This window comes from Haliotis asinina, chromosome 6 (genome assembly GCF_037392515.1).
Source record: "Haliotis asinina isolate JCU_RB_2024 chromosome 6, JCU_Hal_asi_v2, whole genome shotgun sequence".
Taxonomy (NCBI): domain Eukaryota; kingdom Metazoa; phylum Mollusca; class Gastropoda; order Lepetellida; family Haliotidae; genus Haliotis; species Haliotis asinina.
In genome coordinates, this window is record NC_090285.1 from 69,855,354 (window position 1) to 69,882,543 (window position 27,190).

Sequence of the window (27,190 nt, forward strand, 5' to 3'; positions counted from 1 at the left end):
ATGCCGACCCGAGACACCCTGTCACCAAGTGGGAAATACCTAACCGTGACAATCCTCATGTGCGTCCTTGTGATAGCTCCCGTTGGAGATCTTCTAATTCTTGTTACCATCCGGCGGACCAGGAAACTTCGACGCCCCTTATACGTGCTAATGGCAAATATTATTCTGTCAGATATCATTTTCGTATCCATATCCCTTCCTCTGAATATCGCCACTCTCCTGAATGGTTTACCACCTTACGGCACTGTTTTCTGCTACATTCAATCCTTTGTGACGTTTGGTGCAATTAGTTCAAGCGCATGTGCCATGTGTTCAATCGCCGTGTACAGACTGGCACAGGTGTGTTTCTCTAGAGTGTACATCAGAATCAGTGCCTGGACGTACATGTCTGCCGTCATCGCATGCGTGTGGGCAGTCCCTGTCATCATGGCAGCAGCTGTTGGGGGCCCAGTTGAATATATAGATTTTAAATTCACATGTGCGCATACTGGGCCCAACTTGGACATTGTAAGCATAACTGCATTATTCCTCCCGATTGTGGCGACTATCCTGGGATGCTATGTGAAGTTGTACATCCACGCGAAGAAAACGCTACGGCGAGTCCAGGCGGTGATGACTCTTCCCCTTCCCACAGACATCAACGACCACAACAGAAAAATGGATGAGGTCATTTTCAGATGCATCATGGTTATATATGTCGAGTTTATCGGGTTTTATGTTGGCCCAGGAGTCCTGAACACAATCCGGAATAAATCGGACCCTCCCAGGAAAGGTATCTTTGGAATCATATCATTCTCCTTGTACCGGATCCACCCACTAGTCAGGTTGTGTACCTCCGTTGTGCTGAACAAAGAGCTCAGAGACGCAGTACTCAAGTTGGTCAGGTACCGGTCCAGGGTTGTCAATGTTGGCGCACGCAGGTAGACGTCAAATCTCCCATTGGTACAACTCAATATGCGCTCTTAGCTATTTCGTAGGAGTATCACACCAGAAATGAGTTTCCCCCATTATGCTCATTTGTAATCGAACCAGACCAGCGGCTTGAGAGGCAAACGCGTCCCGCAACATGGCCCCGTATATAGTCCCTGGACCATACAGCGAGGTTGTTTCAAGTTGACATTAAGGTGCACAGGAGACTGGGACCTCATCTCTGTTGGACTGGGCCCATGGTTCTGTCAGGCTTGGTGAGGTAACCTCTTTTCGTAAAGAGGAAACGAGCCGGAAGGGTGGGGGAAGCAACCACTGATCGGCCCCTCCGATTGGAGCTCTGTCCAGTAAACTAGGCTTTCGGTTTTCGTGTACAGTGGAGCAGCGTAGATTGGTCTGGTATGCAGGTATATAGCATCCGTTTACTGTTTACTTACAGGGATGTTTAGCGAAATAACGCTTAGGTCGCAATAAAATTAAGGTCTCAGGGTAAGGTGAGTACAAACGTACGAAATGAGCAGGGACTAGATTTTCGAAGCTCTCTTAACGCTAAGATAATCGTAAGTGCCATTAAGTTACGACTGAATCAGCGCTAAAGTAAACCAGGCAGTGAAAGGAACTAACTAGGAATCAACTAACACCAAAGTAGTATTCCAAATTAACTTAATTCAGAATGCAGTAAAAAGATACTGAAAAGCAGTACAAATTCAAAGGATGTATAATAAAGCGACCGTAATTTGAGTAATAAAGACAATGATGGTAATATTCTCCCCTCAAAGTTATCCTACTGGGGAGGTATTAGATCTAGGCAAGGTTGAGTGAATTTAGTTCCACGCCGTTTTAGCAATATTCCAGCAGTGTCACGGTGGGGGACACCAGGAATGGACTGCACGCATTGTACCCATCGAACCCGGATCTTCAGGGAGACGAAAGATAGATTTAACCACTAGGCCACCCAACCGCCTCAGATCTAGACAAGAGTATCCCAGAGTACTGCTGGTCTTCATGTGATTGGAGGAGAGATGGGAGAGGCAATAGTTATCTCCCAGGATGTCCTTCAGATCTTTCTATAATATTCGCTGTGGTAGAGCAAAGAGAAAGACCCAAGAACTGTGTAAATATAACCCACCGCTGCCCTCTACTGACTGTACAGGTACAATGACACGTCATTACAGAAGCTTTAACACTGTTTCATACGTCATAACACGCTAATGACAGATTAAGCAAAAGATTACAATAGTTGAGTAAGTATTACTTTCTGAATTATCATCATCATGTCATAATCTATATGAATAAAAACGTTATATACATGAAAACTGTACATGTTGTAATCTCAGAGCCTTACCTAAAGTTTATTCACATATTTTGTTGTTTACATGTGTGAATAGCTACAAGTGTGTACCGCTGGTGAAACGCTAGTAGTCTAGGTGCGTAGTTAATGTGTTCCAAACAGCACTGACATAACTTTGTTTGGTACACTAGGATAGTGGACTATTACTTGAATGTCATATGAAGAGTTCAGTTGGAATTGTTTGTGCTAGCCCGTCTTTCAAATTCTTTGAGTTGATTCAGTGGAACTTCATGACCTTGTCTCTTAAAAATAGTTGTCGGGATAGAACTAGTGAAATGGAGGTTTTTCACCCAAAATGAACTCTTGAATTTCCTGCAGCATCATAGACTACTCCAGTGTGTGATGGAACCCTCTAGAAGTAGGACGACATTAGTGTAGGCTAGCACCAACATAAATCCCCGATCTAGTTGGTGACCATACTCCGCCTGGATCTTACCCTCAGGTTCTCAAAAACACGCACTTGTTCTTATGGTGACAGAATCATATTTCCAAGGCTGGCCCCGTACTGTGGAATTCAGTCCTTGACAACCTCAGGAATATTCTGACACTTTAAGTCTAGTCTGCAAAGACACTTGTTCGACATGGCATACAACTGAAAATTTTGTGTCAGAGATCCTCTAAGCGCCTCTGAGCAGACTTTCTCGGACTGTAAACACGCGCTTTATAAATGATTACAAACATCGGTGTGGAAGATGTGTAAATAATATATCAGCAAAGGTGACAAGTTTTCACATTCTACATGAACGCAAACAAGTACTGTTACAATGCCAAATATACCGGTTTAGAGGGCTTTCACTGGACTTTCGTGCTATACAGGTAACCTATCTAATATTTAACAAAATAAATCTGTCGGTAACAATACCAAACTGGTGACATCACAGGGTGCACGTAAACAATACAAACAAGCCAGCCATAAACTGTCGTTATTTGTGTGGAAAATCTGAACACTTCATTCCTGGAAGAAACAGACAACAGAACAGCTTGGTTGACCTAGATCTACAGTTCATGGAAAGCGAGTTCAGTGTTTCATGTAAATATGTACCGAACATTATAAAAAATATAAATAGTAGTAAATGGACAGAAGTGATTTACCCGCTTGTCTGAGCATAATCAGATGTGTTATATGTATATCCACTACTGAAGAGGCCACAGACCTATAGTACAGCGTCAGGCAATCACTTACACTCACCATGTTTGTAGGCGTCTTTTTTCCATACACTAAAGCAAGGAGGATATACATACCTAATTTGTGAAAATTACTTAGTGTGTACATGTAGTAAAAAAATATATGTAGTAAAAAAATATATGTACTTCCAGTAGTCACCCAGTTTGTTTTTTCGTTAGTGGCAAACAAAGACATAATTTATGGATGCAACTGGATACTATCTGTAATTTATTTTATTCACAGCTATCGCTAATTCACTAATAAATCAAATTGACAAAATTACCTTAGCAGGTGCTAATGACAGCCTGAATGCTTACCTGTTGGAGACACACCCGAGGCAGTCCATGTTATTGTGTATGGTGTCGTGTGACAGGATACACATTTAGCTAACAATGTAGTGTTCAAGAATATCTTCCACATTATCATCATTATTGTTACAAATTTGATGACATGAAAGATTTTCATTAGTTCTTGATTCTCATTCATCATCTGAGGAGAAATTCTAAGCAACGGTCTCATGAATGAGAATATATGATTGAAAGAAACAATCCTATATGGATATTGAAGAAACAAGACGGCGGGAGGCTCCAAGTAAGCGAAGTTCTAACGTTTAACGAGTGTTGTTGCTAGTAACGATTACGTCACTTGGTTGTGTCATGTAAACGTGCTATGGGACATGTGTCATTGTGTCATGTGAAAGTGTTACCGGACAGGTGTCATAGTGCCATGTGAAAGTGTTACGGGACAGATGGCATGTGAAAGTGTTACGGGACGAGTCATTGTGTCATGTAAAAGTGCTTCAGGACATGTGTCGTTGTGTCATGTAAAAGTGCTCCGGGACATGTGTCGTTGTGTCATGTAAAAGTGCTCCGGGACATGTGTCGTTGTGTCATGTAAAAGTGCTCCGGGACATGTGTCGCTGTGTCATGTAAAAGTGCTATGGGACATGTGTCGTTGTGTCATGGCGTGGCGGTAGCAAGGCAAATACCTTGTGAATGGACGTGTAATCAACCAAAGTCATATGTCGATGTTGAACGTGTGGGTGTTTCTGTACAACTGTTCTCCCTCGATTTTCTGGAGTTACAACATACCTGGGGGGTACAGGTACAACTGACACAGTTCACTCTCGCTGAGGCTTTCTGGTGTTACAGGTGCCAGACTACAGACATGGGTATAAGTGCAATTGTCATAGAAATTTACTGTATCTGAAAATTATCTGCGTATAAAAAGTTTATTATCTGTCTAGGCATGTCCGTGACATCAGTGTCGGAGGTATTTCATTTCTTAAAGTGAATCGGGAAAGCCGTTAAGCCAAGACTTACAAGAATCAGTGGCAAGGCATATATCCTATTGCGAGATCAGAAAGACACACGTGACCACCGCTTCGCCTAATGGCTGGTCACACACTCAACATCGTGATTCCTGCAGTACGAGCTGTTGGAATAATAATATGGTCTCGCGCTGGGGTTATTCAACCTCAGTGTTGTCGGCTTTGTTGCTACAATGACGTCAATTACATCACTTCTCCAAAGTTGGCGCTGCGTTTGGTTTTAGACACGGGTTCTGTTTCATTCACCATCTGACAGATGAGGGGAGTCCGTTTGAGCGTTATAATGTAAACTGCATAGACGCTTTATTGGCGAAGTTGGATTGTTGTTGAACACCGAACTCAGCAAAATACCAGTTATAAGGCGGCGGTCTGTAAATAATTAAGTCTGGACTAGACAATCTAATGATCAAAAGCATGAGCACTGATCAGTGGAAATAGAACCAACTGCTACCCGATCCCGTAAGCCGCCTCTCACGAGGAGCATAAGACCAATTCTAGACCACCCTGCAGATGATCTCGACAATAGAAATAGGCAACTGCAGCTTCAGGTTGTGACTTCAGGTTGTCACATGATGCAGACTGCACAGAATTAATATGTTGAAAGCTAATCCGAAATATACATACCATCCTAAAGCATATGCTTTGTTTGGTTTTTACTTTTACACTTTGGTTTAGTGTATGTTAACATTTTTACATTTTTTTTCTTTCATTGTATTTTGACAGTGGTGGTTGATATGGGGCTTCACACTACATCTGATCGTCCAAAAAGGCGGATAAAGTTATGCATCATATGTCATTCACATTACGTCGGAAATGCGAATGCGTAGCGATACAATTCGATGCTATGAAAAGAGGTCCTGCACCTATTTCTGAAGCATTGCATTGGAAAACGCATGGGAATTCCTTTGATGACGTAATATATTTAGACGTGCTCAAGGGCGTTTTCCCCACCTCGTGTCCTCCCGTCTGTAGTTTGGCGTTCAGATGTAAGTGTCAATCGATATTAGCGCATTTCATTTGATACACTTAGTGTCCCAAATCAAAAGTCGATCTTATGGATGTTCGTTCAGCATATATCACTACAAATGGAAAATACAACATTTCTTAGGCTAAATACATTAGACTGTGACCTCATTGCATTAGCAGTTGCCTTAAACCGTGACATTGTCCAACAAGAGAATATTGTAACCTAAGTGTACATAGAAGGGGATGAACAGACGTGAGAGATTTCACAAGAGACTTAATCACTGTGTCACAGCGTTCAGGGTTCAAAATATACATACAGCCATAGTCACAGAGCGAAGCAAACAACAGTGGAATGTATACACAAGTGCATTGGATGTCCATAAACACAGTCCACAGTTCACAATGGTAGTGGTTGTAATCCTGCATGCGATGCATAACTGTTCTGTATATTGCCGTCTTCCAGAATAGTGTAGTACTGCCTGATGATCACGAAACCAAAAATAGGAACAATTTCCCCCAAGTCTGAAATAATAAATACCTTGTCACTAGTCACGTTTTGAAACCATAACATGTCGTGTCAACACATTTAACACAACTAAATTCTTGATATAAGACCAGAATTGATACCCAAAGTTTCTGCAAGAAACACTTTAAAAAGAACACATTTTCTAATCTTCATCAAAAAGTGACAATTTGAAATCTACATATTTAACTTTGTTGAAACCATAAATGTACTCACAAAGGCCTTTTCCTTACCTCTACCTCGACAGTATGAAGTTCAATTGTGTTAAATGCAACTAAGTAAGACTTTATATAGCAAATTTTACAGCCAAATGCATGTTTTTCATGTGTGTAAATCTATGTGTTTGGGAGCTGTGTTCCCACACTAAGGAGGTGTTTGGGACATTTGTTCCCATCTTAAAACTCTCTCTCTCTCTCTCTCTCACTCTCACACATACACACACACACACACACACACACACATACACACACACACCAAACAATCTCGAGAAAAGGGCAAGAAACGTGACGCTTAGTGAGTAAATAAAGTAGCGTCCAAAACAAACGCCACGAAAATATAAATGATTCTAAGGTGACAAAATACTGTCTGTTTGAAAACAGCTAAAATCCCATTTATTGAACACAACATGTCTATTCCCAATTGTTGCGAGAGTGTATATTCCGTGATTTGAGTTGTTATTGATTATCATTGCGGTGCTTGTAATTGAGTCACAATATTTAAGGTTTTAGTGTTAGTTATTCACATTTCCTACAGAGAATTATTTAACTGACGCGCCTCTAAGGCAGTACTTTGGAGTTCTCTACCCTTGGCTTTTTATTTGTTGACTTCCGGGAAACATAAACATGTTCTAGAGCGTTCCACATGAGTGGCGATGGTCGTATGTGCTCGAACTTTCAGGAAATGACTGAATGTATATGTAAATGCTAGTTGCTGTGTAGTCGACGGACATGGACACGGACACAGAGTTTAACTGGAGTAATATCAAACAGCTTTGTCAAGGCCTGATCTACTAACTGCTGCTTACATTCTGCATAACGGTTTCTCTCTCGCACTAAGACTTTGGTGAGTTTGCTACATATTGTGTGGCCCTTTGTCTCATTTGTATTTGAAATCGGTATTGTGAAATTGACTTGTGATTTTGTATAACTTGTTCTCTTTGCCTAATAATACAATATTTGAATGTTTTAGAGTTGTCTTTGTTCTGTTTTGCTGGTTTACAGGGGATTTCCTACACCATTAGTCAGGACCGTAAACGTAACACCAATGAACACTTGCACATACATTTAATTCGTATGTTGTGAAACAAGCAATGAATGGAATTAGTGCACAAACGTATCCTATCAATATTGGGTATACAAGCTGACCAGGCTTCTTCCCTTACATCATGTTTGTCGACTGACAACCAGGAACATGCCTCTTTTTACGGCAGAACATAGGGAGAGAGCAATGGGTTTGCCACAGATGGGAGCAACACAAGAACATGTGGCTAAGTCAATGGGATGCTGAAAATTGACTGTCACCATCACACGTCTACGACAGACTGGCAGTACTACAGATAGGCTGAAAAGTGGTAGACCGAAGGTCATTACCCAGAAGAAAAATGGTATTTACGGGGGTTTAACCTGAGGAACCGTGACGTCATCAAGCGTCAACAGCCTTGGACATCCAGTCAGCAGACAGACTGTGGCCACACGACTCCGCAGTTACAGGCTCCGTACCTATTGACCTTTCAAGGGCATGACTTTGGCATGCCAGAGTGCCAGACTGAGATGGACCAGGACTGTTCCACACTGGCAGCAGAGAATGTCCTTTAGTGACGAAAGCATAATATGTTGCAGCTCCTCAAGATCTGACTCCAGTTGAGCACCGTTGGGACCAAATGGGACGTCGTATTCGGAAATGCCAAAAATCAGCCATTGACGAGGCACACTTTATCGAGAGGAATGGCGTAGGATCCCTGATGAAGACGTCAGAAGACACGCCGACTTAGTTCGACTCCGGATTCAGGTCCACGTCACAGATGGGGTTGGCTAGACCTGGTACTGAACAATATCTGCAGCCCAGAAAGATGGAAAAGCTAACAGTCATTTCTGCATTGGTGATGAAATACTGGATAATGCACTCCAATGTCATTCATGTGCCATTAGACCACGAGCTGCGTCGTTTTTCCTCGTTGTCCACTAAATACCGTTGCTGAATGATTGCTTTTCACAATAGAACATTTAATTTTATAATAATTTGCTTTTCTCGGTTTTAGACCAGAAAAATATTTGGTGGCGTTTCTTTTAGACGCTTGTTCATATAGTTGAGAGTGTTGTGTTTTCAGACATTACGAGTGTGAAGAAATTCAGACCGGACAACGTTACATGTTGAACATCTCATAAACATGGTTGAAGAAATCCTTTGCTGTCCTCATCCTAGTGCATTCTCGTGTAATCACATCTTCAATTTGAGATAGGACATCCTGAAACTGTTCTGAAGGAAACTATTTTTCGGAAAGTTCCTTAATCAGTCGATATCAAGAGCCGTCCCTGTGTCTTCGTTCATTGAGTGGATGCACCACCATCCCCTCTCTGAAATATCACTATTGTAGTGTAGAGAGATTGCTCTGTTTTTTCTTCCTCCTCCATTAGAACTTCCATGTTAAATCGTGAATGCAAACGCAGTTCATAAACTGTGGAAAAACGTATATAGTGTGTATATAAAATTGCTTGGGTCAACCAATGCGTCAAAATTTTAGGTCGTAGTGTGGAGTCGGCCTTATGGTGACCAGACTGTTTACCACAATTCCGTTTTTTAAGGACACCTCAGGATTCAGCAGGGTAGCAACATCTGCTTTACCACGGACGGATGTTGTTTCACGGAACGTTGTCGTGCTGATGTCGTATATGTAATGTTAAGAGTGACATATATCCTGGAGCCGCTACCTAACACTCTTCCCTCCAACACCACAAAACACAACATGCCACTCAATTAGCATAATGGCGAGAACCTGAGTTTTATTGGGGCTTCCGGAATATGATTTTAACAAAACGTACGCCAGCTGTAAAAACAGCTGTGCTCTGAGTAGTTACAAACATCAGTAGATTTTATCATCCCAAACTGTTCCACGGAAATATCTTCTTCACTTGTGTGAAATCAAACGTTATCTCCTTTTGACAGATTTTGCACAATGCCCAGTGCCACGCGGTCATGAACTTGATGCTATGACATCGCTTTACTGCAAATCTAGTAGCAGTGCTGTGTTCAGAAGTTTTTCATTGAAAACTAATGAAGATTGATTTCGGATGATAATTAGAATCTCACTCCGTGTCTACTGATATAAGTTATATCAATACTTGTTGAAAAAAGTAGAAATATTTATATTTCTTACTTTATCAAATCGTGTTGATATATTTGATATCAGTAGACACGCGGGTGAGATTCTCTCTATATATTACATCGTATGTGGTAAACTGGTATCACATCTGCTGAAAGGTAAATTGAGATCATCGTGAAATATCATACAGTTCTACGGGTGCCAGTGAAATTGCCCCAGCCAAAAATCGCCGCAGCAGATTTAGTCAGAACGCAACATATTTTTCAAATCGCTTCACGTTTGATCATATCGTCCGAGGGGGTAGTCAGATTGTCCAAGTATATTTAAAATGGCTTAATATATAGGCCAAGAAAGCACATTTGTTTCAACTTCCGTATTATATTCTTCACATAATATTATATAGTAATATTTCTGACAGATTTTCTATTAGTAAACTATTAAGTAACATTCATGCATAGACACTGTAATGCCAATTATTTGATACTGAATTACAATAATAAAATACATGCCGAAACATGAGTCTCATTAATGGCGATTTTATGGCGAGGTTTAGGCAGCATACCTTAACTAAGAAATCTCAGACTGCCCCGACCGAAAAATCTCCGAAGATGGCCGAGCGTGTTTCCTGCATTACCGACATTGCTTCCGATAGGGGCGATGTGTTTCTGTTATTACCGCTAAACTACCGATGCCGCTGCAATTGTTTCGCGAGTGGGCTGCGTTTGTTTACATTTGAGATGCAATTCCTTCAAATTTGCTGTAATTCCTGCCATTACTTAGCGGGGCCTGATATTGAGTGGCTGGATTTTCATCCCATGTGGAGAATACATACACTAGGTTCTTACTTTCGAGTTATCGTTGTCTCTTAAGAAGTAAAGTTAGTAGAAAAAATACTATGTTTTCACTCACTGTCAGTGCCAATTAGTGACCATGTTAAAATCCACACTCACTAGATTAATTAAGAAAAGCTCTAAATTGTGTTGACAAGTACTATAAGGTGACAGGCCGGCGAAGCCACATTTTAAAAATGACTATTGCCTCAGTCTCAGTAAACTTAGTCTCTGTATTTCGTTACACTCCACCACTGAGTCTAACAAAACCTAGTAGAAGGTCGCGTCAGGTAACCTTTGAGCGACCAGTGACCGTCCAATCTAACGCGAGTCGGTTAAACAGATTTAACCAATCAGACAACGGCTACTATTTAGGGATCGGGGGGACTTTCAAAATATTCAGATCACTGACAAAGATCTTTCCACAAACAAAAATCCGCTTATAACACAAGTATTTGACCTGCAGTATATACGCTTTGGGGTTTCTGTTGACATGGTTACCATTAGGTAATATTTCCGCAAGATGACAGCCTTGAATATTGCCCCAAACACCCTTTTCAGCGATTGTTTACTCACCGTTGTCATGGCTGGACGTACGCCGTGTGCATCACCCGGAAACGAGCGCTAGAAAGTATTCGGAATCGTTCGGGTACGAACCTTTTCGAGATAAAAAGTTCAAAAGGTATGTGCGAATGTCCACTTTCGCGATTTGGTAAGCTGTGTTGTGATTGGTCCATCTCAAAGGTTACCAGACGCGACCTCGACTAATGAACATTTTATACAAACCTTTCAGTTTATTCTTACAATTGTTTACAAAAGCAACGATAACATGCAAGAAATTAATATTACAGTGTTGTCTATACATGAATATTACCTTAGCTCTTACCAGTTTATTAATAAAACATTAATCAGAAATACTACTGTATACTATATGAAGAATATAATAAGGACGCTGACAAACTACGCACTTACGGCTTATATTTAATCATATTAAATATACTGGGGCATTTTGACTACCCCCTGCTGCAATCTGACCAAACTTGGTGTGATATGACCACAAATCTGGGTCATTCTGACCAAATTTGCTCCGGCGATTTGACCGACACCCCGTTCCACAAGAACGTCCCACAGGAAAAAACATACATCATAAACGTATGACTTGCAAGGTCGTCTACAACAAACTGGCACCACTTCTGATCGCCCAAGGTCGGGTCGTCCACGTGTGACGTCACGAGCAGAAGACCGTGACAGATTTCTGCCGGCTACACGAACCAGTGTTGAGATGTTTAGAGGTCGATTGTCCTCACAGACCATTCGAAATCGGTTGCGGGCTGCCAATCTTCATTCTCGACGTCCGTGTCGTGGGCCAATATTGACACCGTTTCATCAACGTTAACGTCTGCTGTGGGCCCAAAGTCAACTTCGATGGACCCCGAGAGACTGGAATCGAGTCGTCTTTAGCGATGAATCCAGGTTTACCCTCAGATTCGCGAACGGCAGGCAGCGAGTCTGGAGGCGATATGCCCAGTGTTGTATACAGGAAGTCGACAGATTCGGAGGCGGAAGTTGCAGGGTGTGGGGTGCTTTCTGTGGGATCAACCACTCCCGACTTCTGGTCATTCGTGGAAACCTCACAGCTGCTGCATACTGCGACCAGGTGCTCACCGTGAACTTGTTCCTTTAGAGGCGGCTCATGGCCCAAGTCTACAGTTCCAGCATTATAATGCTCGGCTGAATACCGCGATGTTGACACGAAATTTCCCTCAAAACGCTGGAATCAACGTCATGGACTGGCCACCGAGGTCCCCTGACCATAATCCAATAGATCACGTTTGAGATGCACATGGGAATAGGCTTCGTGGTCTTAGGAACCAACCTCAGAATTTGCAGGCATTTGGCGCTGCTTTGCAAGAGAAATGGCCCAGAATCCCAAGTGTTCACAAGCATCAGGCAGTCGACGAAGAGACAGTGTTTGGCACTGGTGAATGCGCGGGTGGACATACGCAATATTGAACTGAGAAATTTCGAATTTTTATTCTTGTGACCATGTTTTGGAACGGCGGTGTAGCTAATGGAACTGATTGTGGCACTGTCTGTGTATCGAGTACATCACGCAGATCTCAGCAATGAAACAATAACAACTTAACCATCTTACCGTGGCTTGTTCTTTTATAGTGCCCTGAAGAAAGAATGTGAAGTTTCTTTTTGAGTACATCAACTTCTAAAATGCCAATGAACTGATGACCCTACAAATAGGACAATAACAACCAAGAACAAGGACGGCTATTGCCTTGTTCCACCTCCTGTATGAAACACAAGAACTGATCTGATTAAGATTCTCCTTTCTCCAAAAACGAATGACGAAGCTCCGTGAGTCTCTCAATGAAGTCAACACACAGATATTGCGTACTGAATTCTAATGACACACTAGGATTACTGAAGAGGGAGGATTATGGAGATGCTACGCAAACATCTTGACCCCAGCTTCAGATGGGATCAACCAACTCAACCCTTCTTTAATACTGGAGTTAAAGGACTAGGCACCGTTTCACAAAACTCTCGTAAGCCTAAGGTCTCGTAAATTTTCTCGTAGCATTTGTACCTGGCATACTGTAACATAGGAGGTGCAAATGCTACGAGAAAAGTTACGAGACCTTAGGCTTACGAGAGTTTTGTGAAACTGGGCCTTGGTTCAGAATGTCACTCACAGAGACATGTTTCAATGCAGACGAGTTAAGTTTACATATATCATTATATGTGTGCTGGTTTGCTGTTGGTGTGTTAAGGGTACATGCATGTGTAGTGGTTCCCTTGTTGGTGTGTGAAGTGTACATGTATGTATGAATGTTTCCCTGTTGGTGTGAGAAGTGTAGTACATACATGTGTGCTAGTCTCGCTATTGGTGTGAGAAGTGCACATACATGTCTGCTAGCCTCGCTATTAGTGTGAGAAGTGCACATACATGTCTGCTAGCCTCGCTATTGGTGTGAGAAGTGCAAATACATGTCTGCTAGCCTCGCTATTGGTGTGAGAAGTGCACATACATGTCTGCTAGTCTCGCTATTGGTGTGAGAAGTGCACATACATGTCTGCTAGCCTCGCTATTGGTGTGAGAAGTGCACATACATGTCTGCTAGTCTCGCTATTGGTGTGAGAAGTGCACATACATGTCTGCTAGCCTCGCTGTGTAGGTTTCGCTGTTGGTATGAGAAGTGTACATACATGTGTGTAGGTTTCGCTATTGATTTGAGAAGTGCACATACATGTGTGTAAGTTTCACAGTTGGTGTGAGAAGTGAACATACATGTGCGTAGGTTTTGCTGTTGGTGTGAAAAGTGTGCACAGATGTGTGTAGGTTTCGCTGTTGGTGTGAGATGTGTACATACATGTAGGTAGGTTTTGCTGTTCGTGTGAAAAGTGTGCACAGATGTGTGTATGTTTCGCTGTTGGTGTGAGTAGTGCACATACATGTGTGTAGGTTTCGGTGTTGGTGTGAGAAGTGTACATACATGTGTAGTGGTTTTGCTGTTGGTGTTAGAAGTGTACATACACGTGTGCTACTTTCGCTGTTGGTGTGAGATGTGTACATACATGTGTGTAGGTTTCACTGTTGGTGTTAGAAGTGTACATACACGTGTGCTACTTTCGCTGTTGGTGTGAAAAGTGTGCACAGATGTGTGTAGGTTTCGCTGTTGGTGTGAGAAGTGTACACATGTGTGTGAAGGTTTCACTGTTGGTGTGAAAAACGTATATACATGTGTGTAGGTTTCACTGTTGGTATGAGAAGTGTACATATATGTGTGTAGGTTTTGCTGTTGGTTTGAGAAGTGCACATACATGTGTGTAGGTTTCGGTGTTGGTTTGAGAAGTGTACATACATTTGTAGTGGTTTTGCTGTTGGTGTTAGAAGTATACATACACGTGTGCTACTTTCCCTGTTGGTGTGAGAAGTGTGCACAGATGTGTGTAGGTTTCGCTGTTGGTGTGAGATGTGTAAATACATGTGTAGTGGTTTTGCTGTTGGTGTTGGAAGTGTACATACAGGTGTGCTACTTTTGCTGTTGGTGTGAGATGTGTACATACATGTGTGCAGTTGTCGCTGTTGATGTGAGTGAGAAGTGTGCATGTGTATAGATCATGAGGGTGGTGAGTGACTGGGAGTTTTTTGTTGCCATGGTGATGATCACACATTAAAGGAGTCAGCAGCTAGTGGATCTTTAATTTGGAAGACACAAAGAAGAGAAGTAAATCTTCATGTGATGAAACAAGGTCATGTTCTCAACTTGGATCTTCTCCACACATAACTAAATATGGCAGGTATAATTACATCTGCATTATTGCACAAGGTAGAGAATCAATAAATCATGAACTAGAGATGACTAGCTGGGGCACTGTCCTGAGTAATCACATCCCTGAGATCAGATCAGGCTGAGACACTGTCTACAATATGGTGTAGCATGTGACCATGAGAAACTTCGCTTGGCACAGTAGTCTCCCTTTAAAGATAACAGGACTTATTTCCAGTGAACTTGTAAATCACTTGTGCTCGTCTTCCAAATCTGTGTGAACACCTGTGACTAACTGTCTGCACAGATCGTCATTCCTTTACTGCCTCACTCAACATATGACAGGAGGTGATTGGGGTATGATCTGGGATCTTCAACAATGTACTCTACCAAGGCCCGTTAAGGAGTGAGTATGGTTTACACTGTTTTTACCAACATTCCAGCAATATCATGGCAGGGGACACCGGAAATTGGCTTCACACATGGTGCCCAAGTGGGGAACTGAACCTGGTTTTCCAGCATGGCGCTGGATTCTTTAACCACTACCCTACAACCTGCAAATTCAGGAAGTATGTTGTCTTGACAACTGTTTCACTGAGTATGATGCATCTCTGCACTGAGACACTTGCTACTGTGTTGTGTGGAGAGGGGACAGATGTATGTTGCTCGGCCACGTATCAGCTGGGAGTGTCGCCAGATCGCTCTTCAAGTAGCTGGTCCATAATCCTCAGACCCTGTTGAAACATGAGTGACTGTGTACAAAGAAATCAACAAAGCAATATATTTCCAATCACTAGAATTATGTATTAATCAGCTCACATCTGTTAAACATGGGACAAATGCTCAGAACATACTTATCCTCTTTGCTTTAATCATAACGTAAAACAATTCAAAGTTAGACAATGTCAGGCAAAGAGTAAACCATCAGTTTGTCAAGAACATCTTTTTCTTTTTTTCAAACTTTTTTGTCCACCAGTTTCACAACATTCTCCAATGTAACATGATGATCATTAAAGCGGAAATGCCCACACTAAATGTTATGTTCCTCCAACCATACTCACCCTCTTCACTCCTGAATGTAAAAATCTCTCTGCAAACATTTCAAGGACTCTCCCGAATGGTCCAAAAGCCTTCACATCGATCACCCCATGTTGCTCCAGAACAGTCCTGTGACAGCAAGTTGAGAACTTTTCATGAACGTTGTCAAAATGAATTATTAAAGGCACTGTTTGCAGCAAACAAGTAACATAAGCTCTCAAATATAAAGGTCACATGCAACACAAAATCAAAGTTAATTAAAACACAGTCATCACTTATTCATGACATAAAATGCATTGATGATTAAAAAAAACAAATAAACAAAATTATAAGCATATAATCGCAAATCAAAAGTGCAATATTTGTACTTGGATTTACCTCTTTTAAAACAATGCAGCTGCAATACCAACCCCAGTCAGAGCTGGTGGATGTGCACTCAAATGGTATGATGCCTTTTCATTGGCCACTGGTCCATTTGCTGATACACTTAGCTGGCTCTTTGTTTATGGCTTTTAATCCCGATAGGTTAATTTCAAATTGCTTCCGGTCAATGACTGATGTTGCACAATGCATAGCAAACAGGCAGGCAGACATGCATGTGTCAATAAACCAAACTATATTAAAGGTGGTTTATATTCTGAAATGATTGCAATCATATTCACACCAGATTTGGGGGCTCCAAACTGCTACACAAAGTTTCGTACGCCAGTAATGTATCAAAGGTAAAGCTGACAGGAACCTGTGGAGTTTCCATATGCACTAACCAAAACTTCAGACCACCAGACTTTAAAAATATTAGTACTCCCTGTTGGTTGCAAAACATCAAAGAGTGATAACATTGGTAGTCAATGTCTGACATCAAGCCACCAGTCACGGATAACATAAGTACAATGTCAGATATTGATGACGAGTGAAGAATCCGATATAATACACATGAAGATATAAGAAGGTAACACACCATTTAGGATTCTCCTGACAAGGTTTAAATGTTGATTCCTCCCACATGTGGGCGTACTTGGACCATGTGATATTGCAGCTCCGCAGGCGAAACTCAGGTTTCCGAAAATCTAGCCATGCCTCTTCTTTCAACAACATGTTTTGTTCATTCAACACACTGATCTGAATGTGCAATAAAACAACAGTTTATAGTTATTGCATATCTGAATGTACATGATACAGCAGTGTATATTTAAAAATAAAAATTTGCAACCAAACATCACTTGACATGAGACATGCCTGTTATCCACAGACTGTTCAAAAGGTATTAGTGTGAGGCATTCTTATCTAGTTGAATAAATAATGGTGCACCTACCAGTAGAAGAATGAGATTTAATGTGTACTGCATGTGCAATAAACAAATATTAATTTCAGTCTAACTGGGGCCTAATAAAACCTTCTGTCCTTCTTGGTAATGCTAATTAGGTGCTGGAATAATGAAGATTTTGGTTTCTGGTGACCAATCAAATAGAGTGAGTGAGTGAGAATGGTTTTATGCTGCTTTTACCAATATTCCATCAATATCCAGGCAGACGACACAGAAATAGATTACCCCACTGACCCATTGCAATAGAAAATGATTAGTCAATACTTACAGACCGGAGTATGTTTGGAATAACGTTTGTGCACACTGCTATCCTTTTCCTGTAGTCAATGCCCAGAGTGACATCTGAAAAAACCGTTCAGCACAGCACAATCAGTAAGAGGCAAATCTCACAATCAGAGCGGCTACTGACATTGAGCGAGTGAGTGAATATGAAACAGCTCAATATGTAAAGGGGGCAGCCAGTCTCACATTACTTTGGGCAGCTACTGACATTGAGCTAGTGAGTGAGTGTAGAACAGCACAATATGTAAAGGGGGCAGCAAATCTCACAATACATTGGGCGGCTACTGACATTGAGCTAGTGAGTGAGTGTAGAACAGCACAATATGTAAAGGGGGCAGCCAGTCTCACATTACTTTGGGCACCTACTGACACTGAGCAAGTGAGTGAGTGTAGAACAGCACAATATGTAACAGGCACAGCAAATCTCACAATACATTGGGCAGCTGCTGACATTCAGCGAGAGAGTGAGTATAGAACAGCACAATATGTAAAGGGTGCAGCAAATCTCACATCACATTGGGTGGCTACTGACATTGAGCGAGAGAGTGAGTATAGAACAGCACAATATGTAAAGGGTGCAGCAAATCTTGCAATACTTTGGGCAGCTACTGACATTGAGCAAGTGAGTGAGTGTAGAACAGCACAATATGTAACAGGCACAGCAAATCTCACAATACATTGGGCAGCTGCTGACATTCAGCGAGAGAGTGAGTATAGAACAGCACAATATGTAAAGGGTGCAGCAAATCTCACATTACATTGGGCAGCTACTGACATTGAGCGAGAGAGTGAGTGTAGAACAGCACAATATGTAAAGGGTGCAGCAAATCTTGCAATACTTTGGGAAACTACTGACACTGAGCAAGTGAGTGAGTGTAGAACAGCACAATATGTAACAGGCACAGCAAATCTCACAATACATTGGGCAGCTGCTGACATTCAGCGAGAGAGTGAGTATAGAACAGCACAATATGTAAAGGGTGCAGCAAATCTCACATTACATTGGGCAGCTGCTGACATTCAGGGAGAGAGTGAGTATAGAACAGCACAATATGTAACAGGCACAGCAAATCTCAATACATCGCAGTGGCTACTAACGTTGAGCATGGGAGTGAGTATAGAACAGCACAATATGTAACAGTGTGTGAGTGAGTTTAGTTTTACACCACACTCAGCAATATTCCAGCTACTTAGTATATGGCGGCGGTCTGTAAATAATCAGGTCTGGAACAGACAATCCAGTGATCAACAACATGAGCATCGATCTGCGCAATTGGGAACTGATGACATGTTTCAACCAGGTCAGCGAGTCTGACCACCCCATCCCGTTAGTCACCTCTTATGACAAGCATAGTCGCCTTTTATGGCAAGCATGGGTTGCTGAAGGCCTACTCTACCCACGGGACGTTCACGTTTACAATATGTAACAGACACAGCAAATCAATACATTGGTGCGGTTGCTGATATTTCCCGAGTGAGTACAGCACAATCAATGACAGGTCCAGTTAATCTCACAATACACCTGAGCAGATACTGACACTGAGTTGAGTACAGAGCTGCATACAGTGAGTGAGAAAGTGAGTGAGTGAGTGAGCATGGGCTGTACCCATGCAGACTGTCTGTAAATAATCTTGACCAGACAGTCCAGTGATCAACAGCATGATCTACTCAACCGGATACAATGATGTCAAGCATGTCACCGAGTCTGATCACCCGATCTCTTTGGTTAATGAAGACCAATTACAGCCTGAACTGTCATCTGAGAATCAATCACAAAACAAAAAGTGATATATGTATCAGTGAACAAACACATGGATGAACAGTCTCATTACAGCAATACATCAATAACAACATTTGTGTCCTGTGATTCTATTCACTATGATTATGAAAAGAAATTTTGAACTGTAAGTTAACAATGTCAAATTGTGCCAAGGTAATAACCGCTGATGACAGGACCCGTGGACTGACCCCTGATTCCTATTTGCAGGATATTCTCCAGCCATATCAAGGGATCTGCCTCTAATCTACAGTTTCCCTGTTTTGTTATCAATATTTCTGTGGAATCCAGTAGGTGTCCAATCAGTGGGTTCTGTGTACACTTTAATAAATTCACCTGCTCAGTACCACCTGCACACTTCTCGTAAATTCACCAAAATAATTTGTATCTGGACCTGAAGTTGGGCTGAGTAAGCAGAAGCATGTCAGTATCTGCTGTGAAAGCATACCTGTCTTGTGTTCCACTGTTTCCACCCGCTCCACATACTTCTCCTGCTTGCAGGGATACTGTAATACGACACTGGGCGGTCAGCAACACAAGATAATTGTGTTTACATTAGATTCCTTATCTGTCCCCTACACACTCTCCAATGTAATTTTCTAAAGCTAAGCTAAATACCTGTTGAAGCTTCTGTAAAATCATGACCTCCACGTAATTTAAATTACTCCATTTAACTGCAGACCAACACATACAAACCCAACTTCCTATCAGTATGAAATCAATATATCTGATTTATTTAGATCATTGGGCAACCCATACACCCAGACTTATCTAAAAACATTTCAAATTCAATAAGCATGATCACAAACATACTTTGTATATTAGTTTTATCTCCACTGATGTCAACAAAAATTATAGATACAAAGATGTACTGGTGAGTAGTCAGATATTGCAATTTTTAGTGTTTTTTAACGATTTGCTTCACTGTTTCTTAACACAATGAAACAAATTTATCTTCATGATAGATTAGTTATTCACCGACGTTCCCAGCATGTTAACAGTAAACCAATCGTGTTTCAGAGAAACACAGTCAACAGGAAGTGTTGTAGTGTAAATTGTAATTTCCCAACAACTAACAAGCCAGTTATCACCATTTCTTAATATTTCATGCCATTCATTAAATGTGACATAAATTTGGTAATAAAACTATTGTGTTCAAAAACTTTATATATTGGAGAAATTTCAAAAATGGAGTTTTTGAAAAAAGAAATTTGAAAGAACAAAAGTTGCTCTCATTGTGAATGTTGACGGATGCTAATAAGAGGTGACACGAATAATGGAGATGTCACTGCGGGGTTGAACTTGTGAAAGTTGACTCTTTGAGTAGCTGTTTGCAAGTTTGGTAATGCCTGTTTTCTCTGGGGAAAAAATAAAGATAAAGGTGAAAATTGACTATTATATTTTGTCAGTATCGTCTGAATGTTATCTGTCGAGTCCATACAACGGAGAGGTCAATTCAAAGGTTAGTGCATGAGTGTTGGCATTATGAGTGTGTTTAGACAAAGTAAAACCTGCACCTTTCAGGGGCTGAACTGGAATGTCATCCATTCACAACATAGCCAGGATGATTCTCATTCAAGTTTCATCATTTATGAAATTTTATGTCACCACACTAATGGTCATTAGTGACGTTTTCGGGTTTAACCCCCTGGATGCCGAGTTTTTTTTTCAGGCGCACATTTTCATAAAGTTTGAAAAGTGAACGTTGTGCGAGATTTGCGCTCGCGTGGTCCTGGATCTGCGTACGGCTATGAAATTGCACAGACATGTAGGATATTTGATTTCCTATCCGTTGGTATAAATATAATTGCGGCTACCTCAGGGGTTTGAGAAATAGACACTGCTAAAGGTTGTCCAAAACTTTTGTGTGTGTTCAAAAACAGTAAATTTCTCAGTTTTTTATCATGCACCAATAAAAGCACTCTGCTACGATTTTTTTAATTTGGCATCTTTACGGGAAGTGTCAGCGAAGAAAATACAGCTTGATATCTGAACGACATAAGTGTATATGAAATGGATGTATGTGCTAATGCATAACGTCATACTCACAAAATCAAAAATGACCCGCAATAAATGTCAAAAATCGGTTTTCTACTATGACGTCAAACGTCGACAGAGAGGTCATGCACGTATAAAGATAAGGGGGCATAACTCAGCTATGGTTTACATTAGGTCAATGTAACTCCGATCACATGGAGAGAATTTGCTGTGGATATGGACAGTATATTTTCGTGATGTTTTGTTCACAGTGAACCAAACTATTCCAACACAAATTTCCCCAATGTGAGAGGATACCTTTTGGTAGTTTCACAATTTGTAAGAAAAGATGCAAGTGTACTACATCAAAAATCAGGCAATAGCGATTTGGATGTCCTTATCCCATACATATTTTAGTTCTTAGATTCCCATATTCTCCTGTTTGTGTATATGTATTTTTATTAATTTTCCATCATTATTAACGGAGTAACAGCCACATTTTCAAACGTAATGAAATAACTGAAAATAATGCGACATTTTAGTTGACGTCACAGCATGTTTTGTGCATTTTGTGACGTCGGAAAAAGACTACTCTGGTTGCTGATTAGTATATATCTAACCTAATTTCCACTCAATGTGTAAAAGATTTCGGCTTCTGTGTCAGAATTCAACACTTTTCAGCCAAAATATAAAATGAATGGTATTATCACTGAAATAGTGTCCTGAATATATCAACAATTACACGGTTTTACTACATATCTTATTGTGAGCAACACGCGCACCTGCCTAGCATCAATTTAGCATAAATGAAAATTTCACAACACCTGAATATTCATTGAGTATTCATTTAGGAAAAAGACTTTTCTTCTCATGATTACGAAATCAATTCCCTTCATAAGTATGCAATGAAAGGTACAAAGAGATCGATGTTTCAGTAAAGAAGTATTAGAAAATGGACGTAATGCTTGTCCAAATTAAGACTTGACCTGATGTATATATTTTTAATAATTTCCGTATAAATATTGTTTGAGTTAGACGTTCTGCCATCAGATATATTTTAATCGCACTTGAATTGACTTTATTATCGTAAACAATGATAATGAATCATGAAACGTTTTGACAAACTCGCACCTGGTCAATTAATATTGATAATAGTTTTGTGTATAAAAACGACACGAACCAATACAATGAACAAGACAATTCCTTTAAATAGTAGTATGTGTGCCCCTACATTTGATAAAATGTACAAATCATTTTCATTAATATTATCCGTTTTACTTATAAGTTGGAATTAAATCGTTGTTTATTAACCTGTTCATATGAAACTGCAATATTTGTCCCAACGTACTGAATATTGCACATCACGGGAACTAAAGCACATGTTGCAGTAATGGCTACGTGTGATCTTCCAACACTTGTGTAGAGGCTTAAAATGGGGTGTAGTACACTTACTGAGTCAATTTCCCACGTAAATATTAGTCAAACAATCAAAAGCTTTCAAAGAATAAAAACGGATACCTTATATCCACACATGATATGGTGTTGAACATGGATATACGTAGATACTGAAATCAGTTTCATGAAAAAATATCTGAACGATGCGCAAAATATACATCACAATACTAAAAGTGCAATCGGAATGGTATGGGCATTGTGTTTACTCTTGTTCAACCGACCTTCACCTCAAGAAATTGCCTAATATGTGCAACAATGTTGACGTATGACATCACTACCGATGATCGATTTCTTTCAAAATGGCGGCTTCGCTGAGAAAGGTACACAGGATTTTGCGACGACATTTTGCTTGATTCAGGGATCTTTTGTATATAAATGTGAGATGTAAGTAATCAGAATTATTCTGACTATCTGTGTATTGTGATATGTTCTTATCGTTTACATTGTAAATGACGGAAGAAGCCAGAAATGCCGATAAGTACCGTTGTCGTTCTGCGTGATTTTGCGTCAGTCATGGCGTCACGCTGCACTAAAAGTTTGACAGTTTCTTATGAATTACCAAATTATTTCATTGTATCTATTTTCAATTTGCTATTTTTTGCCACGATACTCTTCCCCTGAATATACTAAGCGTATTGAGCTATTGTAAGCAATGATTAGAGGGCTGGATGTTAGGAAATTTCCGAAAATGCTACGCACTGTAAAATTGGATTTTTTCTTTGTTTACATTTCAGTCAAGCGCTGTCTTTCGAGCAGAGCGTTCGTTTTCATACAAAGTATATTTCGTTTCGTTTTGTCTAGACAGTTGGTATTGGTGACAAAGACCATTTGTAATTTGATTCTAAGATATATGGGGAATTCAATGATGCATTTGTCGCAGCTAACTATGAAGTATACATGATGTAATGGGCTTCTCAATACCGGCCTTCTCGAAACGTGATCTTGTAAACACTATCCAATATGGCGGAAAGCGCACTTCGGCGTTCGTGTAAGTGTATTTTCGAAAACATCCCAACCGATTCTGGGTACATCGGTGACGTTTCAGAATTATCATTCAGGGTTACATGAAAACTTGATATCAGTGATCATTAATATGCTATTTTTGAAATTCATTACTCCCAGTAATTATCCGATTATCACATTTCAAAACATACTGCAAACAACGCTGTGAATCTCGATTTTGTACAGTTTGAAAAATGGCGACATTTACGAAGAAGCCTATTTTGAAAGGCGATTTTAAGCACTTTCGCTTGGTCTGAGATAATAGTGGATGGTATCAAGAAACTGGGAATTTTCCGCAGAATTCAAAACTGTGAAGTATATATATATGCGTGGTATATTTAGAATTTTATTCGACTTCAAAGTGAGGTATGTAGAGGAAGGACATATATGTCCCTGTGGCATCCAGGGGGTTAATACTTACAGTTATTATAACTTTCATAACCAATCCCTTTTGGTTATGTCAATTTGTGAAAAACTACGGGAGTACAAGTCAAGCTGTCAGCACAACCGCCTCAGCCAGATGGTGGCGATAACTGGTACGTGGCAATGACTTTTGTAAAGTCAAATTATAGCACATGGTTTTGAAACTCATATATCAAACTCTGACTTAAATGCGCGAGGTTTGATGGTTGATTATCAATTGCTGTTCTAGCCTTGTCGCATTTCACCCTTCACATTGCACAGCATATCAGGTCAGCACGTGCAACCCATGCTTACGTAACAATATATTTTCAAGTATCTTTCGTAGTGTAGAGCTAACACGTCAAATACACAGGTACCTGCCTTCGTGAAATGAGTTTGGACCACGAATTCCAGCGGGTATTTGAATATATGGCGAATGTCCACGGAGATAACCATGTTGTAGTTTCTGTACACACCAAAACAGTCTTTTGATGACTGGTTCGCCGTCTTGCATATATATGATTTTAAATTCTGTCGGTCGCGCGCTAAGAAAGTGGAACCAGTTATATGTTTTGATATTTTTATTCCGCCAAAATCGCGAGAGTTCCAAGGTATTTTATGTTTCTTCCATAGATTCTCAACACCAACGAAGTTAATTGTACATCACAACAAAACCACAACTTAATTTGGAAGACAATGTGTTCGAATATGATCCATGGTTTCACCATATACTGCCTGGTCATTTTAACTAAGTAAAACACATTTGTCGAACCCATCAATGCTCGCAGCGGTATGGTAACAAGTGCCATAGAGTTGTCTCCCTTCCGCCACTTCAGTCCTTGTCGAAAATTTCTCTTCACCTGTTATTTTCATAAGCCTGGTCGAAACATGAGGAGTTGAAAAAAATTGTTGTTTTGAACCGTGTATCTAAATGTTAACCTTTCTGTGAACAATGAACTCGTTTGTGAGGTTTGCAGAAAATGGCCTATCAGTTGTTGGGGGCTTTTTTCAATCAAACGCTAAATGTATATAATTTGTGACAATTCGTCCCACCGCGTATTGCCCGATGATGTATTTAGGATTCACCTTAGCAGTATATGAAGAGACCTTTTAAATGTATCAGTTGTACATGAAGATGGATCCACTTCTGTGGTACACCGAGATATGTTTGGGATCTGCCTGAGCAGTTCACTTGGATGTAAGTGGGCTCAACCTCCATGGTACATTTGGATCCATCTTAGCCAGAGTCAAATCGCTCCAGTTACAATCGAATTTGGTCGATTTTTTGTTAAATTGCCCTGTGAAGCAGGCCATATCTGCCCGGTATAACGGTCGCAGCCCATGAAAGCCAAATTTAAAGTGAAAAAAAGTGAGAAAGTTGAAAATGGTATGGTTTTGAGTGATTATGTGAATGTGGCTCTCCATGCAATGATAATCCATGTTACTGTAAACAATGGACATCAAACCAGCTCCCTCACATAGGACTCAACCATGTTTTACGAATTACACGATGCCATTTAGAAAGTGGTCAAATGCAATATATGTCATATTTGGGATTTCACTTTCTCGGTAAAGTACAAATTCTAGTACTTTTTGGTTGAGTCCCATCCAAGATTCGAACCCGCACCCTGAGAGTCAGGCACCCAATCGCCAGCGGCATCGAATTCCAGATGGGACTCAACCAAAAAGTACTAGAATTTGTACATTACTGAGAAAGTGAAATCCCAAATATGACATAAGTTGCATGTTTTACGAAGTATTTATTATTATATATAAGATGATTCATTCTTTTCTGATAATTGTTTGGGATAAGACTTATTAATTGTTGCTTTGGTTACATTTTTACATTCACATTGGTTACATTTTTACATTCACATTAAAAATTAAAAACACAATTTAGAAGAATGACCATTTATTGCACGATTATACTTATTAACAGTAAAATAGTCAAATTTTTCTTTTAATTTCCTTAAGTTTTGACATAGTATGGTTGTGGCCATTTTGACAAGGGTCAGTGTGGCCATGTTGTCATGTGGCCATTTTGACCTGTTCCCAAACACATAAATAAAAAAAATACAATCAAAAGTTTCTTAAGACCAACCGCTGAAATACATACAATGACTGAAAAACATGAGTTACAGGCATTAAGATAATACAATCTACATTAAAAGAAGAGAATGTAAGATTAAAGAACAAGATTGATGTTAACTAATAACTTTCACAAGAATAAAGAAGTCACCCATCATATGTCAACAAAACAAAGAAAGAACAAGACATTCGAACAGTTTTAATCCATTGTGGTCACTGGGAATCGTTTATTTGAAAAAAACAAACTGCATTGATTCCCTTACTCGTGGATTTCACAGTAATGAGGTTTGTACTTGAAACATGGCTTTAGCGGCAATGTCTTTTTTTTTTTTTCAAATGTTGCTTTCCAAGAGGGACACTGTCTAAACTTTCCATGGGGACAATCTCGCCTAGGCCAAACTTTTTTTGAGTTTGTCCTAGGATATTCTTACCCCAGGGAAGAATTGGGCGAGGTTAAGTTCTCTTAAAGTTGTCTTGATTTCACTTTTGTTACACATTTTTACCAAATAGTTCATTCTCTCTAAATCCATCCTGCACCTGTCCCATTCCCGTGAAGACACATTACACTAGTTTTCCAAATTATCTCTACATCAGATACATTCAATAACACATTTGTCAGTAAATAGGATGTTATATACTCAGGTTCCTTGCCCTTTTATCATGCTTTTTATTGTCTAATATTAGTTACATTTATGTATAAATGTAAGGAAACAATGTTCACATAAGCTTGTTTACAAATCCATAATCACTTTTGGAAAGTGAAATGTTTCAGATATCCACGCCTAGAATACCCCTTATCAAACCAGGTCTTTTGAATTTAACATTAGGCACTGCAGTGGATGACACAGAATTTGATATAGGTATTGTGATGGGTTGACGTTTATGTCTGCTCCAACTGTTAACTTGGTGTCGTGGATGCCATATTTAAAGCCATGAGCAAGTCAATAAAATTTTGAATGGATATTGACATCCAAGTAAAACCATCCAAGTAAATTAACCAAAAAATTAAAATTTCAAATATAGAAATAATTTTGTGATAAGCCAATTTTGAATAAGTAAATTACTGAAATATAAAAATAAGTAAATGATAATATGAAACTACAGTAATATGATATATAGTAAAGTTTAGATAAATTTGCTTTATATTA

General features: G+C 40.0%; 2 protein-coding genes across 2 annotated transcripts; one reads left to right on the top strand and one right to left on the bottom strand.

Moving 5' to 3' along the window:
- On the top strand, positions 1–924 carry LOC137288026 (melatonin receptor type 1B-A-like). The gene has a single exon (XM_067820387.1). The coding sequence runs from the start codon at positions 1–3 to the stop codon at positions 922–924; it is 924 nt and encodes a 307-aa protein (XP_067676488.1).
- Positions 925–14,610: 13,686 nt separating this feature from the next.
- LOC137287092 (PRELI domain-containing protein 2-like) lies at positions 14,611–24,462 on the bottom strand. The gene is made up of 6 exons (XM_067819221.1): positions 24,336–24,462; positions 19,567–19,624; positions 17,328–17,401; positions 16,694–16,854; positions 15,759–15,864; positions 14,611–15,431 (listed from the first exon to the last, which is right to left on the bottom strand). The coding sequence occupies exons 1-6, from the start codon at positions 24,408–24,410 to the stop codon at positions 15,375–15,377; spliced, it is 531 nt and encodes a 176-aa protein (XP_067675322.1). The 5' UTR covers positions 24,411–24,462; the 3' UTR covers positions 14,611–15,374.
- Positions 24,463–27,190: the final 2,728 nt, after the last annotated feature.

What these genes read in the sequence shown, in the direction of transcription:
- LOC137288026 (XM_067820387.1), top strand. Translation starts at nt 1, where the DNA reads ATGCCGACCCGAGACACCCTGTCACCAAGTGGGAAATACCTAACCGTG.
- LOC137287092 (XM_067819221.1), bottom strand. Translation starts at nt 24,410, where the DNA reads ATGGTTATCTCCGTGGACATTCGCCATATATTCAAATACCCGCTGGAA. An exon ending in TCCAAACTCATTTCACGAAG is followed by an intron (nt 19,625 to 24,335) that starts GCAGGTACCTGT and finishes GTCGTATTACAG; the next exon opens with TATCCCTGCAAGCAGGAGAA. An exon ending in AACAGTGGAACACAAGACAG is followed by an intron (nt 17,402 to 19,566) that starts GTATGCTTTCAC and finishes CGGTTTTTTCAG; the next exon opens with ATGTCACTCTGGGCATTGAC.